General features: G+C 39.7%; 1 protein-coding gene across 1 annotated transcript; it reads right to left on the bottom strand.

Annotated features, from left to right (window-relative positions):
* Nucleotides 1–346: 346 nt before the first annotated feature.
* On the bottom strand, nt 347–9,438 carry prpf3 (PRP3 pre-mRNA processing factor 3 homolog (yeast)). Its single transcript, XM_042489843.1, has 17 exons — nt 9,295–9,438; nt 8,058–8,206; nt 7,504–7,634; nt 6,334–6,501; nt 6,150–6,236; nt 5,781–6,043; nt 5,567–5,685; nt 4,853–5,040; nt 4,573–4,739; nt 4,345–4,427; nt 3,191–3,334; nt 3,009–3,108; nt 2,777–2,890; nt 2,530–2,648; nt 1,469–1,546; nt 1,328–1,383; nt 347–1,237 (listed from the first exon to the last, which is right to left on the bottom strand). The coding sequence occupies exons 2-17, from the start codon at nt 8,200–8,202 to the stop codon at nt 1,088–1,090; spliced, it is 2,112 nt and encodes a 703-aa protein (XP_042345777.1). The 5' UTR covers nt 8,203–8,206; nt 9,295–9,438; the 3' UTR covers nt 347–1,087.
* Between the last annotated feature and the right edge of the window lie 6,712 nt (nt 9,439–16,150).

The following is a 16,150-nucleotide window of genomic DNA, read 5'->3' on the forward strand; positions in this document are numbered from 1 at the left end:
TGTGTTTGTGTTTTGCTTAATCTTAATTTATTTTTGTGTCTAAGTGTTGCTCAAGGAGAAATCTCGTTTTGAAAGACACGTACTCCAACTCAAATAAATATGGACAGTCATCTAGATCAAAAACCTCACCTTCGTCAAAATAAGCTAAGATTTAGACACAATGACAAACCAAGTGAAAGGCAGAGAGACAGACACTTATAACAATCTGAGCCTGACTGTAGCTAAATTTATTTTCAGGGACGGTGCATAATTGTGGGTGTTGCGCAGCTACTCTCTCAGTACTGGATTGCTTTCAAAAATTGTTCACATCAGTCACTTTAACACACACAAAAAAATAGGGTCCAGGTTAAAAAATGATGAAGTTACCCTTTATTAAAGCAAGTTGAATATCAACAGTCGAGTACAACTGACGGAAAAAGCATACACGAAGTCAGCTGGATTTTGTTAATTTATGTGACTGTGAGGTTATAGAGAAATAAAGTTTCAAGCCAGTCAAAGATTTCATGAAAACATGAAAAAAACATGGATTTGGATACTTTTAATTATGTGAAATGCACCTTTAATGACTACAATACGTCTCATAACAACGCTGTAACATTATCAGGAATCTCCAAAGTTTAATGTGTTAGCACAATAGCTGTGCGGTCATTCAGTGGTGGAGTGGTTTTTATTAACTGCTTTGCTCCAAACAGGGATTATCATCGGTGTACATGGGGGGCGGGGTCATCACTACAGTTGCGTCATAATCTGTCATTTCTTATCATCACAAAAAGCCTTGGCTTTACGTTACACAGTGCAATCTGTCAGACTGTATTCAATGACAGACAACACAATATCTGACAGAACCGCCTACCAACAAAAGATGAACACTGATGCAGACACACACACACACACACACACACACACACACACACACAATCATCCGTCACATATTCTTGCAAAAACATCCACACAGGTGTATTGTTCCTCCTTTTCTATGTTCAAGTCTCTTAATTTGAGTCTGTCCTCGGCAGCAGGACAGCCGGTCAGCAGTGCGGGACGACTGCCGGGAGGCTGCGGGTCTGATTGGCTTGTCGTTGTTGAGGTTTCAGTCGTCTGTGGTGTCCAACACACTCTGGCTGAGAGCTAAATCCCAGTAGTGTTCTGTGCCGTGTTTCTTAAAGTGTTCTCTGGCCATGTTCTCCGTGGGGCACTGCTTGAACTTCATATCCCCAAAACTACGCTCTTTGGCTGTGCCCTGGAGAACCAAGAGGAGTCATTAGACTTAAATGAGATCACAAACAAAAGAATACTTAAACATATATTTAAGTGATGTGTGAATACTTACGTTCCAAATCAACCAGCACTTGTTATTCCTTTTTGTGTCGTCATCACCATCTGGATCTAATCGAGAATCGATGATTAAAAGTTTAGCATCCCGGAAAAAAGCACAAAGGCAACGAGCACAAAACGGTCGAGCAGCTCTTACCATCTCTTTTACTGTTGTGTTCCTCCCATTTGATTCTGTTCATCATCAGCCTCTTGAACTTTTTCTGCGATTTGGGGCCTAAAGAAAAGGAGAGAAAATTTTCGATATTAAGTATGACTCACTATTATAATTTAGTATCAAGCCATGTAGAAGTACACCTATACATTTTCTAAATTGCCAAATATTTATTTATTTTTTTCCCCATTTGTCATTTTCATCTAAATATTTATTAATTATGTTCTTATGTGTGTAAGGTTTTGGGAATTTTGTTGTAATTGGTGTGATTTCCATTATTGCCTTTGTTTCTGTTATGGGGGGTGGGAGGGTGAGGGGAGAAAACATGGAAAAAATAGAAAAAATCTTGGGTGGTCTTTGGATTTTAAAAGTTTTTATAAAAATTTAAAAAAAAATTCAAAATGTATAAAAAAGTTGAAAAACTAGTATCATGTAGCTGTTCATTAAGGCAACACGTCTGAGAATTACAGGAGTATATTCATACACTGCTCTATCCTTAAATTTGAACTGAACTGCAGCAAAAGTTCACTCCCAAATCAAAATAAAACTTTCCTCTTAGCTGTAGTGCTCTTTCTCAATCTAGAGTATGAGAGTGTCAGAGATATTTGCCGCAGTGTTGCCAACTTTCTTGCTAGATTTAGACAGTTAAATCTTAAATAGTTAAACTGAGCTGCACTAATCAAATATACACCAAGATGCTGTTGCTGTGTGGCCTATTTCTCACCTAAAATGTTTTCAGAAATATGTTTTATCTCACCGTTTAACTGCAATACACGATCACTAGTTGTCTGTTTTTGTAACAACAATTTTAAAAGTATCTGCACCTTTCTATTGCATAGACAGCCTTCTTTTACTAAAAAAACATCTTTCCAGTGATGAAATATCTTAATTATTTGTTAAATGTCCATATCACAGACTTTTTTTCCCTTCACAGCAAATGTTTATTAGAAATCACATCAACAGTACCAACTTTGGTTTGTAAGAGACACATTTATCTAACTGAACGCATTCACAGGTTTGATTTGGCACTTTGTGTAATCTCTCACCTCCCTCAACCACAACAAGGTTGACGTCTTTGTGCAGAACGACTGTGCCTGTCAGGTACAGCTGATTGGCGTTGGCCTCCACTTTAAACTTCTTAGCGGGATTTTGCAGGTTACGGATCCTGTACAGGGAAGGTAAGGTGCTTAAATTAGTCATACCTCTACACTGCAACGCACACACACGCACACACACACACACTGCACCATATGACTGAGCTACAGTATGTTCTCTCTAACTACAAATGCACACCTGTACACTGCAATGTGAACCCCATCAGTGAGGTCTTCTTTTAACTTCTTGACCTTCTTCTCTTTCCTCTGCTCTGCTGTGAGCTTGCGGGCGGCATTGGCCTCCTCGTGAGCTCTGAAAGGAGGAGGACACGATGAGAAAAACATACACAGATGATCGGAGTGTAAATTGCATAATAGTGAAAGAAATGAGTCGAGAGTGCAGCAGCGTGGAGGGTGACTGTGTTACTAACTTCTGTCTCTTTGCCATCTGTGCTCTGACGTGTGCTTCCACCTTCGTGGGGTCCTGAACCGCCTCCGTCCCCAGAACTCTCATCAGGTTGGAGATGCGCACTGACGAAAGGAAAGCAAACATCTGTCGCATTCTGTTTAATCTTGTAGTCATTTGCACAAATAGTATTTTTTGTGTGGGTACCTTTGGGCTCTGGTGGAGGCATCAGTCCCAGGCGAACCTTCTCTTGAAGTTCTTTCTGTCCCTCTCGTCGTGTCTGTCGTCTCAGTTTCTTCTGTTCTTTCTTTGTCAGATATACACCCAGCGTTACCGGCTTATCTGTGTCGACTGTGAAAGAAAAATCCAGAAGATTCTGATGTTAGGAATGAAATTAACAATTAAGACGGGTGAGCAGTGGCTTGCAGACAGGGCAAACGTATCGTTTTCAAAAATTAGAGCATGCACATACAACAAACTGCTTACGAGCAGAACACACAGAACAACAAAAATCAAGAATGTGAAGTCACCATACTGATAAACACAGCTGCACAAATGCAAAATAATCCAGTTTGTTCGTTAAAAACAACCCCACAGAATGCAAAAGTGTGTGAATAACAAAATTGTTGTTAATTATTTGAACCGAAAACTCCACATTCACGACTTCAAATGGACGACCTATGAATCTGGACTGCACCTGAATCAGTGCTTTGATTAGAATCAGATTTGTCTGTTCCTCCTTGTTTTTTGCATGCACATATGCATTGGATGCATAACAGTTTCTCTTTGACAGACAATATACCCTCTCTGAAGATTTTGCATTTGCTTCTTAAATCCTGCACCCTAAAAATTTTCAGAGGTCTCATATCTAGTGCAGTGAAATCTACAATCCTGTCGGCAATCGGTCGTTTGTGTGTGTTTCCATGAGTGGGGGCGTCAAGTCTGGATTTTGATGGGTCACTGACGAATAATTTGATCACCTTTCAGGAAGCAACCATACTGTATGCAATAATATTTTCTGTAGTTTACTTTTGAGTCTATATTTTTTCTATTGATAGTGGGCATTGTTTTGCCATGAATCAAAAGTAAAAAAAAAAAAAAAACAACTGTATGTCTTCACATTTGTATTTTTTTACTCTGTGTATACTGACTTCATTTAAAAGTGTCAAATAATTAACTCAATGGGTTCAAACTAATTTCAGCACCAATCTGTATCTCTATAAGTGTAGTTCTATGTAAAGTAATTTTATTTTGACAGGGACAGTGCACAATAAAACCTGATGATAAAGATATTTATGGGACATTTATCTGCTTTGGGAGAAAGTTTAACAATGTGCAGACTTTTTTAAAAATACACTCACCAGGAGGGTTAATTTGGGCAGGATGTTCTACCAGAGTGGTCACACCAAAGAGCTCCATCCCATCAAAATTTGTTTCAGGTGTTCTTTAAAAAAACAAGAGGGAAAATTAACAGTTAACTACAGTAAGCTGATTGTACAGACAGCATTATTATTCAATCTATAGCAGAGAATGAGACTAAAGACCGCTCAAACACTGTTTAGGTTCCTGAGTTAGCTGTCGTTTCTTACATGTTTATGTTGTTGGGCAGGATGTAGGAGTCCCACCACTCGATGTGGGGCACTTCCCCTTCTCCGATCTCTTTTTTTGGGGCGATAAGTGCGAGCTTGGTGGATGCCTGGATTCCTGTCTTCTTTGCTGCCTGGGCGATCTCATTCTGCAACCTTTCCAGCTGGGCCTGAATGAGGGCAAGAACAACGCAAGGCGGGGGGACAAATTATTGTACGTCTTTCCCAAATAATCAGGCTGAGACAGCAGCAGACGTAAGACAGTTTAGGAGTTAAATCCAACCTTAGTTCTAATTCTCTGAGCAATCTTCTCGAAGCGTCCCTTGTCGTGGAATTTGAAGCCCCTGCGAGGGCGCTGAGCCGGTGTGATGAACACACGCTGGTCGAAGTAAGACGTAGACTCCAAGTCGTCCCCAGGCTTCTCCTTCAGCTGTTGACGGAACTGCTCCCTCTTTACCGCTCGAATGTTTGCTACACAGACGGAGGAAAATTACATTGAGCAACGCCAAAACAAGACCCTAAGACTGTGTGTGTGTATGTTGGGGATGTCACAATATTAAATTTTAATATTACAATTATCGTCAGAGTTAATTGTCAAGTTTTCAGAATTATTAATCAAGAGTTCTTCTCATTATTTATAATATTATTTATCATTATTTAGCATATTTATTATCATCATCAACTACATTCAGTTAGTTTTTACAGTGCAATGTTTGGCTTTTTAACATCCAAGTAGAGCAAAATAAAATCTTTTTAGGCGCATAATACATATTAGAAAACACGTCTTGTCTTGTTCTTCAGCTAACGGCATGCAGAGGCAGCGCGTGAGCGTCGCCGAGCTGTTGGCTGGTTTTTGTTTTTTTTCAAGTTTTGAGCATTGCTTCTCATGTGCATCTCAGCTGCCTGTCAGAAACAGCACATCTAGAGAAACGGTGACAACTTCTTTTTCTGCGTGCGGTTGTCAGCAGTAATTGACCGTGAAAACACATACACATACCTTTCAGTGTTGGCATGCGGTGCGTGAGTTCAACCTCTTTTCCACTAGCATCCACAGTTCTTCCCTTGTCATCCAGAATCAGAGGTGTTGGCTTGTTTATCTCCTTGACTTCTACTTTCCTGTGAGAGGGACACACAGGGAAATAATTTCAGACTTTAACATTAACAAATAGATTTTTTGATTTTAAAATCTGAAATATTGTGAAATTACTGACGGTGGGGCAATTCCCATAGCGTGCAGATTAGCGAGTGCCACTATGTTGTGAGGCCCGGTGTTTCCCAGGGCTCCGAGGATACCCGGCTTCATGGCTAACTGGGATTGGATGCGGGCCTGGAGCTCAGCAGCCTTGCGGGCCTTCTCGATAGCATCATTCATGAAGCTGGCAGCCTGGGAGGGGGCGATGGATGAGCCGCCGCCTGCAGCTGCAGCAGCAGATGTGCCGAGGAGCCGTGAGACTGGAGGGGATTCCAGCTGTGACTGTGGTGTGAGGAGAGGGAGTAAAAACGCTGTCATAGCGAGTACCCTGCCTGAAATTACTTGTTTTTCAGTGTGTGTCTTTAAGTAAAAAAGAGTTGTTAATTACTTGTGCAGAGGGGACTGAAGAGGCAAAGCTCAGCTGTTTCTTCCTCTCTTCTATCTGTTTTGTGGCTGCTTCCATCATCTGTTTTATCTGAAAACACAGAGAAGAAGTTAGTAAATGCAGAAAGTTTACTTTAAAATCTCAAAACAACATTTTCAGGTACAATCTTATCCATCATGTAGTTTACCTGCATTTTGGTGAGCATCCCAGGGCTCTCAGATGGAGGTCCAGGTATGACCTCAGGCTCCTCCACCTCTTCAAAGCGAGGGACCCGTTTCCTCTTTGCAACAGTCCCATCTCCTGCATCCGGAGCTTCGCGCACTACACCCATTTCAGTCTCATCACCAAAAACATCCTGAGAAACACCCAGCCAAAAAAGAAACAAATAAATTACGTCACCTGGCTTTAAGCCAAACATGAGTGTGTTTAAATTTCGTCAAATAATGTTACTAAATATATGATTATCTAATATGGTTTTCTCTCCTTGTCAATAATCTACATACAATGAGTAAACTAATTCAGTATTTGAGCACTCAAACAACTATATACAGCAGGGCTGTGCATCTTCACTGGTCTCATAATTTGATTACATTTATCATGTCAAAGATTTGATTCGATTCCACGAAGCATCACAACGCATTGCATGCTCATTTTCTTATATTAATACACATGGCTACGTTTTCATGAAAAATAAGACACAATGCGCTCACTCGCAATTAGTCTTTTTCAGACTGGGTGCTGAATCCTCAAAGTGGATATCAATGCAGTGAAAATCAGGAAAGCACTCCGATTTTAGCATTTTTTAAATTATTTACTTTGTTAATATTCTATTATTGATTTTAGCATTTTCAAATGATCTTTTATTACTGCCATGCAGACGTTTCAGGCCTGAAAAGTCTGTCTGGCCTGAAATGTCCATGTGGCAATAATAAAAAATGCTATAATCAGAGTGCTGTCCTGATTTTGACTACTTTTTTATCCATAAATACAAGTCGTCAGCAAGCCGCGGTCTCCAACAATTCAATGCGACGTTGCGACCACACGGCTCTGGCTGCTAACAGGACGTTCTCTTGAGCTGTAGAACTTTACTGTCAAGCTGCGGCCAAAAATTCAACAAGCAATGTTACGTGGCTATAATTGATTGTGTCATTGCATCAATGCAGAATTATCCACGTCCGCATAATGATGCACCTTAGAACGATTAATTACGATTAACAGCCTTATTATACAGGCATTGTCTGATTTACTGACTTTTACACTTTCATAATAGCACATATAAATGTGGTCACGGTTACCTCTGATCTTACTATTTAGGTATGCAGTGGTAAAACAAAGGTGTGAAAGTGCATCTGCTCACCTTGAGCTCTCTCTTCCGGTTCTTTTCTCCAGCTCCTTTGTTACCACGAGCATTGCGGCTTTCCTCCAAAGCTTCAAAAAGACGCTCCACAAAACCTCCAGCAGAGTCATCAAGGAACGGACGCAGCTGGTCTGTGGTGGAAATGCAGGTCCAATAATTAACACAGATCCAGAAATCCTTTGTTCATTTACTTAATTTGAATAATTAATGTCAATGCAAGTAACAGTTGAGTCGAGGGGGATGTGTATCAATAAAATCATTTTAATCATTTAAGCCTGGAGGTATCTTTGTTTTATCTTCTTGTTTTCTATGGTTTTACCTTATTTTCATCTTGATTTACTGTTTTCATTTAATATTTAATTTTATTTTCTATTTTGTATGTGTACAGTTGATAGCCTGAGAGTAGCCAAATATAATTTTGTTGTACATCTACAATGACAAATAAAGTGTCACATGTCTTTCTCTTGACCTTGGATTCCTAGTGCTGTGTAAAAAGCGTTTAACTAAATCCTAATTAAATAATCGTGTATCTGTTCAATCGTCAGTTCACTCACCTATGGTCTTCCTTTTGTCCAGTCCTTTTCCGACACAGTGTAAAGCAGCAGTGACCACTGTGGGCTCTGAGAAACCCAGCACCTTCTTCACAGTGCGCTCCACCCATGGCCTCAACTCCTCCACCTCCCGTTTAGGAAGAGACATCCTCCTGCAAAACATCATCATTCATAAACGCTGAACTATCTGTTTTCATGAACTCTACGTCTGGGACCAGGATTTCTACAGTATAAGACAATTCAAATTTAAGACTTTTTTTCCTCAACACAACTTTTAGGTGTTCACCAACCAATAACCGCTGTCAATATGGCAAATCATAAATATCAGGGCATTGGAAGACAGATTAAATTTTTAAAAATGAAGAAAATAATAACAAATGAAATACACAACTAACATTCCTTTAACAAATAACAAAAATAAGTATATTGCATCATAAGATACAGCCCAACTATGATGACAGACAGTAACAGATACAAAAAAATAACAAAAAAAGAAAATATACCTTCATCTTTTTAAAGTTCCTTAACCCTAACCTGCCCCTTACCCATATCTTTCTTCATCTTCCATTACACACATAAAAACTGTCTTGCGTGTCCATTATGCAATAAATAAATATATTACCTTTTATTTAGACATTTTAATACCACTCAGAATACAATTTAATATTACAATAAGGAAAATTCAAGACCCATGAACCCACACTAATCACTACTTCATCTTAACTATTTATTTCAACGCGACGTCAGAACACAAACGTATTTTTAAGGGTATTTAAAACGTTTAACCGATTGATTTACGACATTTTAAGACCAATCAAGGCCTTGTTTTTAGATGAATTAAGTGAATGCATTTTAAGATTTTTTTAAGGATCCGTGGGATCTCTGCGTGTCATTGCCTTTCTGATGTGTCCGCCCCAAAACACATGAGCTACATGAGCACAAACCCTCCGCAGTCTCCCTCATTTCCACATAAACACGCAAACACACAAACGTCCAAACACAGTTACTGAGCTGTGCACACAAAACCCAGCTCACACAGTTATCCCAAAACTCGCTGTTGCTCTTAAATCGATATTTTTAACGTTAAACTGTGTGACAAATGTGCTAACGAGGAGCAACAACCGAGCTAAAACCATTTACGTCCGCCAAAACTCCCCGGCTGCCTGCTAGTTACCGTTAGCACGCTGCTATCCGCGAGCCACCAACATCAGCGAATAACCGCTCAATAAAACTCACAAACCTTCAGCTTCTGCCTGTATCCGTTACCGCACCTCTGAATCTGTTTGGGTCAAACAGAAAAGATGAAGTTTGAGCAGCGTAAAACGCTCGAAACCGATAAGTTGTCTGTGAAAGTTTCTTGTTTGGTCGCGCCGTTTACACGACGTTTCTGGGCTAAGACCCGGAAGCGGAAACTGATGTTTTATTTCTCTTCTTCGTGACCAGTTTGCGCGCAGTGTTTTGCTCCTTGTTGCCTCCTGCTGTACACGAAGGGAAGTGTCCGGTTTTTTCTTCACGGTAACACTGGTTTCTTTGGAAATTATGATTAAGAAATCAGATTTTAGTTAAGTCCGGTATATTTTAATTGAGCAAAAGAATATTTAAAAAGTATAAAATAGGAGATTAAACATTGTTGTTGTTACATATTATAAGAGAAGTGGGTAAAAAGAAAAAAAAACGAAAAAAAAAACTTGGTTAGTGCTGGTCTAATGCTGGTGAAACTGGTTTAACAGCATGGTCTGATTTTGATTTATTTCAAACATATATAAAAGGGAATAGAAAAATAGAAAAAATATAATAAAATATAATTCATTCCACCCTTTCTCCATAAGTCAGTGAACTGTAATTAACAGCTCCCTCATTAATTTAAACCTATAAAGTTGTTTTAAATTTTACAAGTGTTGTCAGAGTTTTAAAGAATTTATTTCATTTATTTATTAAAGTTGTTTCATACCATGAGTGTTGCTGGACTTTCAACACCTTTGGTTAAGCTGAATTACAGTTTTTAGTTTGATACTTTGTTCATAGCCAAGATATGCAGCCAGTACTTTAACAATGTGCTCCTTGAAATTATGACCCTCTGGATTGTATTTTTTCCCCAGAAAGTTATAAGAGAACTGAAATAAGACTTAAATTGGCAAAATCTTTGAGTTCAATTAATTTACTCTAAAACCTTTCCTAAAATACAAAAATTTAAATTCCATATAAATACATTAACAGTAAATAAACTTTGAAAAATCAGATTTACCATCACAAAAAATCAAATATATCAGCTATTAAGTCATAGTAATTACATGATAGTATTTGCACAGAGGTAAAATACACAGTTTGTTACTTATTTACATAAATACAAATATTATGCATCACCCACATTGCTACCTAAAATGTGTAATATGCAAACATGCCTTCTTGAAAAGCTGGTCTTGCTGGTATAACTGGTGATCCATAATGGAAACCTTTCCATAGTTTCCTTTTATCACCAGTCAATCTGGACTAAAACGTTGCCAAACCTCAGACTCGTCCTGAAAACACTCCTCTGTTAAAAACACGGCATAATCAGGTGATCTGTGAGTTCTTCCTCTGTTGGTCCACCCCCTCATTTTCTCCATCTTTGCATGATGTGGGTCAACGAGTGCAGTTGTAGTAATGTGAGCATTAATGCAGCAGTGAGCCTGAGGCTGCACCAGTCTGCCACCCCCAACCTCCTCTCCTGCTACAACCCTCGCCCATGCTTTTACTCAGTGACGTTAGTGTAACCAGAGTAAACAGCATATTACACTTTGCCAGACATGTTGTTTCTGCAGAGTCATTACAGTCATCAAGGTGTCAGCCATTCATTACGGCTACATTCATTTACTCCTTCTGAGCAGCACGCTGCCATCATCAGTCCCTTCACATGCTGATTCATCGAGGAGACGTCCTCCACAATTTACCTCCACTGACTCACACACTCGCTCACTGTTTACATCTATGCTTACATGCACCCTGCAGTCAGATAGTTTAAAGGAAACCTCTCATTAGCACCGCAGAATAACAGGACGACATTTGAGATACTTTCATTGTATGCTCTTTATTCAAAGTTGAAATGTGAGCTTTTTGCAACACCAAAAGCCAACACTGAATCCAGTTCACTCTCTGACCTTTGATATGTGCACAAAAGAGAGATTAGACTAAAATGGGTACACTGTTAAAAAAAGGGGGGGCTGTAAACAACAGTTATTTTTCTTATTTCTGAATCTGTTTTTATTTTATTTTAAATAAATAAAATAAATACATTTAAAAAGATCTATAAGAATTTTGCAGGGGTCCAGGGTGACATCTAAGCTGAAACTATGACTTTATCAATTGACATGTCAGTCTGCAGAAGATATACATATATAGGGTTTTTTACACTTTATTTTTGAATAGTTTTGGTCGATAACATACACAAATTGGTGTTAGAAACACAAAGTACTTTTTAATATCATGAAGGCAGACGTCAGTAGATAAATCCAGTAAAGATAAACAAATAAATGAATAAATCCAGAAGGAAAAGAAAAAAACAACAATAGTTTATCTTGAGTCCCACAACAGGATTACATGCTCAAAGATAAGACTCATATCTATTTAGACATATTTTCTAATAGGTAGATGACTCATTTTTATTTTTGTAAAAGTGAAAATGGGGAAAAATGGTTCTAATATCTCAAATATGAATATTTGCTGCTTTTCTTTGTCCTCTATAACAATAAACTGAACATCTTCAGGTTTTTCACTGTTGATTGAACAACCAAAGGCAATTTACAACATAATCATGCACTCTGGGAATTAGAATCACAGCTCATGGGACTTTGTAGTTGGCATTTTTTGCTATTTGCTGACCTTTTGTAGGCCACTCAACTAACCAGTAAGATAAGAAAATAATTAGTAGGTTAACTTCTAATGAGAGTAATCATTAGTTATCTTTGGATTGATTTTTGTTTTCTATCAGCAGTCCAAAATCCAACAATATGCAATCTATTATAATATAAAAAGAGGAAATTATTTAAAAAGCAGGAATCACAAAATGTTCAGTATTTTGCTACTGGGCAATACTCAAATATGCTTAAATGCATGCACAATTTCCACCAATTCAGGTGCATAGAGATGGAAAATGTATCAAAAGAGGTTGAAACTCCGGCAGCACTCGTAGTATCGAGAACAACTTAATTGCAAGATCTTGTTTCAGGTTTTGGCTTTCATCAGGGTCATCGATTATGACCCCTTTCAGCACTCACTTTGCTCATAATGTGCCAGCACAACCAGATTAAAGAACAAAGCCTTGCTGCAACAAAGTAGTGAATGTTTTTTTCCAACTGTGGCACAATAAATGGACAAGTTGTTCTGGAGTTTCGACATCTTTTGATTAAAGAGCCCCCCCTTCCCAAACGTTAAATAGGTGATTTCAGCCCTCTTTTGCTAAATAAATAGTTTAAATGATTGCTGTTAATTTTCATTTGATCAACAAATCGATTCATTTGTCAGCGTTTAATGAGGACATTATTGCAAGATTAAAGCTGGTCTGTCAGTCAGGTAATTCTCGCTCTGATATTGACCTATTGACCTCCATTTGTTAGAACAATCTGGTGAAATATTTACATGACATTTACAGGAGTAATACCTTAATCTGGTTGCAATCAAAAGATTAGCAGGACAGTAAACAACACCACATTTACCCACCCAGCTACCTCCAGCCGCACCACCCGTGATCAACCTGAATCCCTCATTGGCACCTCATATGTGCAGCCTGCACCCCCCCTCCAGCCAACTCTATTATGTAATGACACCTCAGCACATAATATGACAATACAATACCACTGACATTTCTATACACACACTGAAAAACAAACCACACACAGTGACTTCCACTTGTGTGTGCAGCTAAAACCAGTGTAACGCAGCATCACGGTGGCGTGTGGGCAGAGCCGTATGAATTATTCTATTATATTACAGGAATGCTCGGCATTTAGTTAATCCAAGTCCAATATCGGCAAATTGTGGAGTCTCACACAAGTGTTTCCTTTCATTGGCTGAACAATTCCCCAAACATCCTCAGCACACTAAATCACAGCGTGATGTCAGGTGATGTATTAATGCTCATTATTACGATGAATATCACATAAGTGCATTGTGTATGACTATTTTTCTTTAAGGATGTTCCCTGCACACAGCTTTTTGATTCGTCAAGTGTGTAATTATGGTATATTTCATCACGCTGACCCAGTTTTATTTCATTGTATCTGACAGGGGCTGTAAATCATGTTGGAAGATGTAATCTCAGGGGACTCTGCTGTCTTCACTTCACACATGGGCTGCTGGGACCTCAGTGTGTGTGTCAGTGTGAGCGCACGTGTTTGGACTAAATCCTACTGTGAGTGTAAGCCAGTGATACTCAATTTACGGCTCGCAGGCCAAATCTGGTCCCCAATTGGATGCCCAGTGGCCTCCCAACCATTTTCTATTTCACAATAAAAATAAGGTGATTCACATGAGGAATTGCCTTTGTACTTTTAGTGCACATGAGGTGCCAGAATGTGTAAAACAGCACCAAAATATAGCTTGTTTATTTAAAAAAAAGTGGTGGTGAAGGATCCCCAGCACCCCCAACAGAGGTCCTAGCGGAGCCCCTAATGTCCTAAAATCCTAAAAATGTCCTGAAATCCTAGAAACATCCTAAAATCCTAGAAATGTCTTAAAATCCTGGAAATGTCCTAAAACTTGAAAAATGTTCTAAAATCCTCACAACACCCAAAAACCTGGGAAATTTTCTAAAATCCTAGAAACATCCTTATATCCTATAAATGTCCTAAAATTCTAGGAATTTCCTAAAATCCTGGTTTCAGTGGAGGATTCCCCGTCATAGAAACGTGCTAAAATCCTACAAACACCCTTCAGTCCCAGAAATACCTCATTTCTGTGAAATGTGCTAAAGTCCTGGAAACTTGCTAAAAACCTACGAACGCCCTCAAATCTGAGAGTCGTCCTAAAATCCTAGAAAAGGCCTAAAATCCCAGAAACATGTCTGGGGCTGCTGCGACTGGCCCCTGGCCTCATGTCATTTTGCAAAAGTGGCCCCCAAGCAGAGCAAGTTGAATATCCCCACTCTAAGATTTGATCTCTCTTTCTTCATTCATAACCTCGTCTGTTTTCCGGCTCTGCCTTCCTCACACTCCTCTCTCCCTTCTGTCCTCCTATCTGGTGTTTCCCTTTCACTCACTGTACTTGAATAATTGAGCAGCCGTGTAAGATGGCGTCATCACGAGCAGGCGAACACATCCAGGCCAAAGAAACGGATGAGGATGGTATTTGCCTGTAGCTCGCCCGTGCCCCAAATATCACCACACAAAGTCACGAGACACACGTGCGTCCTTGACAATGTAGGTATCCCTTGTCTTTACCGTGTCCCCTGTTGGCAGCATCACAGAGATGAGGGGGGGACCACAGATGGCGGGCAGAGCAGCAACCCCACACATCAAGGCCCCGTCAACGCTGTGAGCTCCAGCAAGGCAGATACGACTTCGAAGTAGCTCTGATTTCCATCTCAGGCAGGGGCTGGCCACTGTGCAATTTTAATGAGCATCCAGGCAGTTTTGGGACGAGTCTGCTCTAAAACCCCCTGAGGACTTTGGGTGAGTAAGTGTGTGAGCGTGCTTCTGGCATGTCTTTGTGTGTGTAGTTGTAAAGTCACAGTGTGGCTTCCCCTCACGTGAGTTTCAGTGGAGTGCAGTGCGTGTATTGTGGAGGGGGGGAGGGGAATTTAGAATAAGTGAATAAGCACCTCATTGTGTCATTCCCTTCGTTACGCACTCAGCACATGCAGCAGAACCGGACAGACAAACTAAAATCAATTAACCTGTTAAAACCAATAACAGACCTCAGAGGCAAAATAAAAAGCTGCACATCGAGGGATAAAAGAGGCAGTAAGTTCATTACATGCAATCCTATTGATGCGCACACACGCTCAGTTAATCCAACACACGCCGGTTGGAGAGAAGTGAAAACAACTAAGCACATTTATGATGCAATAACTGAGTTTTCTCAACCTTCTGCTATATTTTGTAACATATACTATGACAAATACGGCTGTAATGTGGGAAAGTTTTTTCTAAAATAAAATTGTAGAAGGAAAAATTTAAAACACAAAACAAGGAATTAAAAATGTCCTCCACTCTCCCCAAAAAACCGAGTGAGGTCATGTCTCCTCTCTTTGCCCTCCACACATCCTCTTCCCGTCCTCTTCCTCTTGCCCCTCGTTTCCATCCTCCAGAGGAGGATGGGGGGGGGGGCAGTGGCGGCGGGGGGTGGGGATGGAAGGCAAGGGGTTCTCTGCAAACAATTGCATGGGGACACTGGGAGAGGAGGCGAGGAGGGAGGGAGGGAGGGGGAGGGCGGTCTCTGTTGTTGTAACGTAGCACAGTCAGTGTGTCAGAGACAGGCCCATCACAAAATCAGCCAGTCACTGTGTCAGAGCGTGTGGTGGGGAGTGGCACACGCGTGTGTGTTTACCAGTCTGGGTGTGTTTGCGTGTGTACGCGCAGCATTGGCTGATTTCATCCCGTATGGAGCAGGGAGGAATCAAACCACACCCTCCGAAAATGTGCCACCCTCGTGCTCATGTGCATGCTGTATCCATGGATGTGATGCTGGAGTGGAGAGAAAATGGTGAATGTTTCTGCATTTTGGATTCAGGAATTTGAGCCAAATTATCTTTAATATTTGATTAAATATAGGAAATCAGAGCTGAAACTAAACTATTTAATTATTTAGGAATTCATTTCTCAATAAACTAATTATTATATACTGATAATCCATTTTTTTTGGCATATCATCAGTCTCAAACCCAAAAACATTCAGTTTACAGTGATACAAAACGGGAAAAAAATCAGCAAATCCTCATATCGGTGAAGCTGAAATCAGAGAATATTTGAGGTTTTGCTTAGAAATATAACATAATCTCTCAGTTATCAAAATCATTGCCAATTTATTATTGACAAAATGTTATCAGTACACAGCTTTTATGTCCACAGCTTTGTTTTATTTCTCCAATGACTTATAGTATATTGTAAAAGTCACCATTTAAT

The sequence above is a fragment of the Plectropomus leopardus genome, chromosome 7 (assembly GCF_008729295.1).
Source record: "Plectropomus leopardus isolate mb chromosome 7, YSFRI_Pleo_2.0, whole genome shotgun sequence".
Classification (NCBI taxonomy): Eukaryota; Metazoa; Chordata; class Actinopteri; order Perciformes; family Serranidae; genus Plectropomus; species Plectropomus leopardus.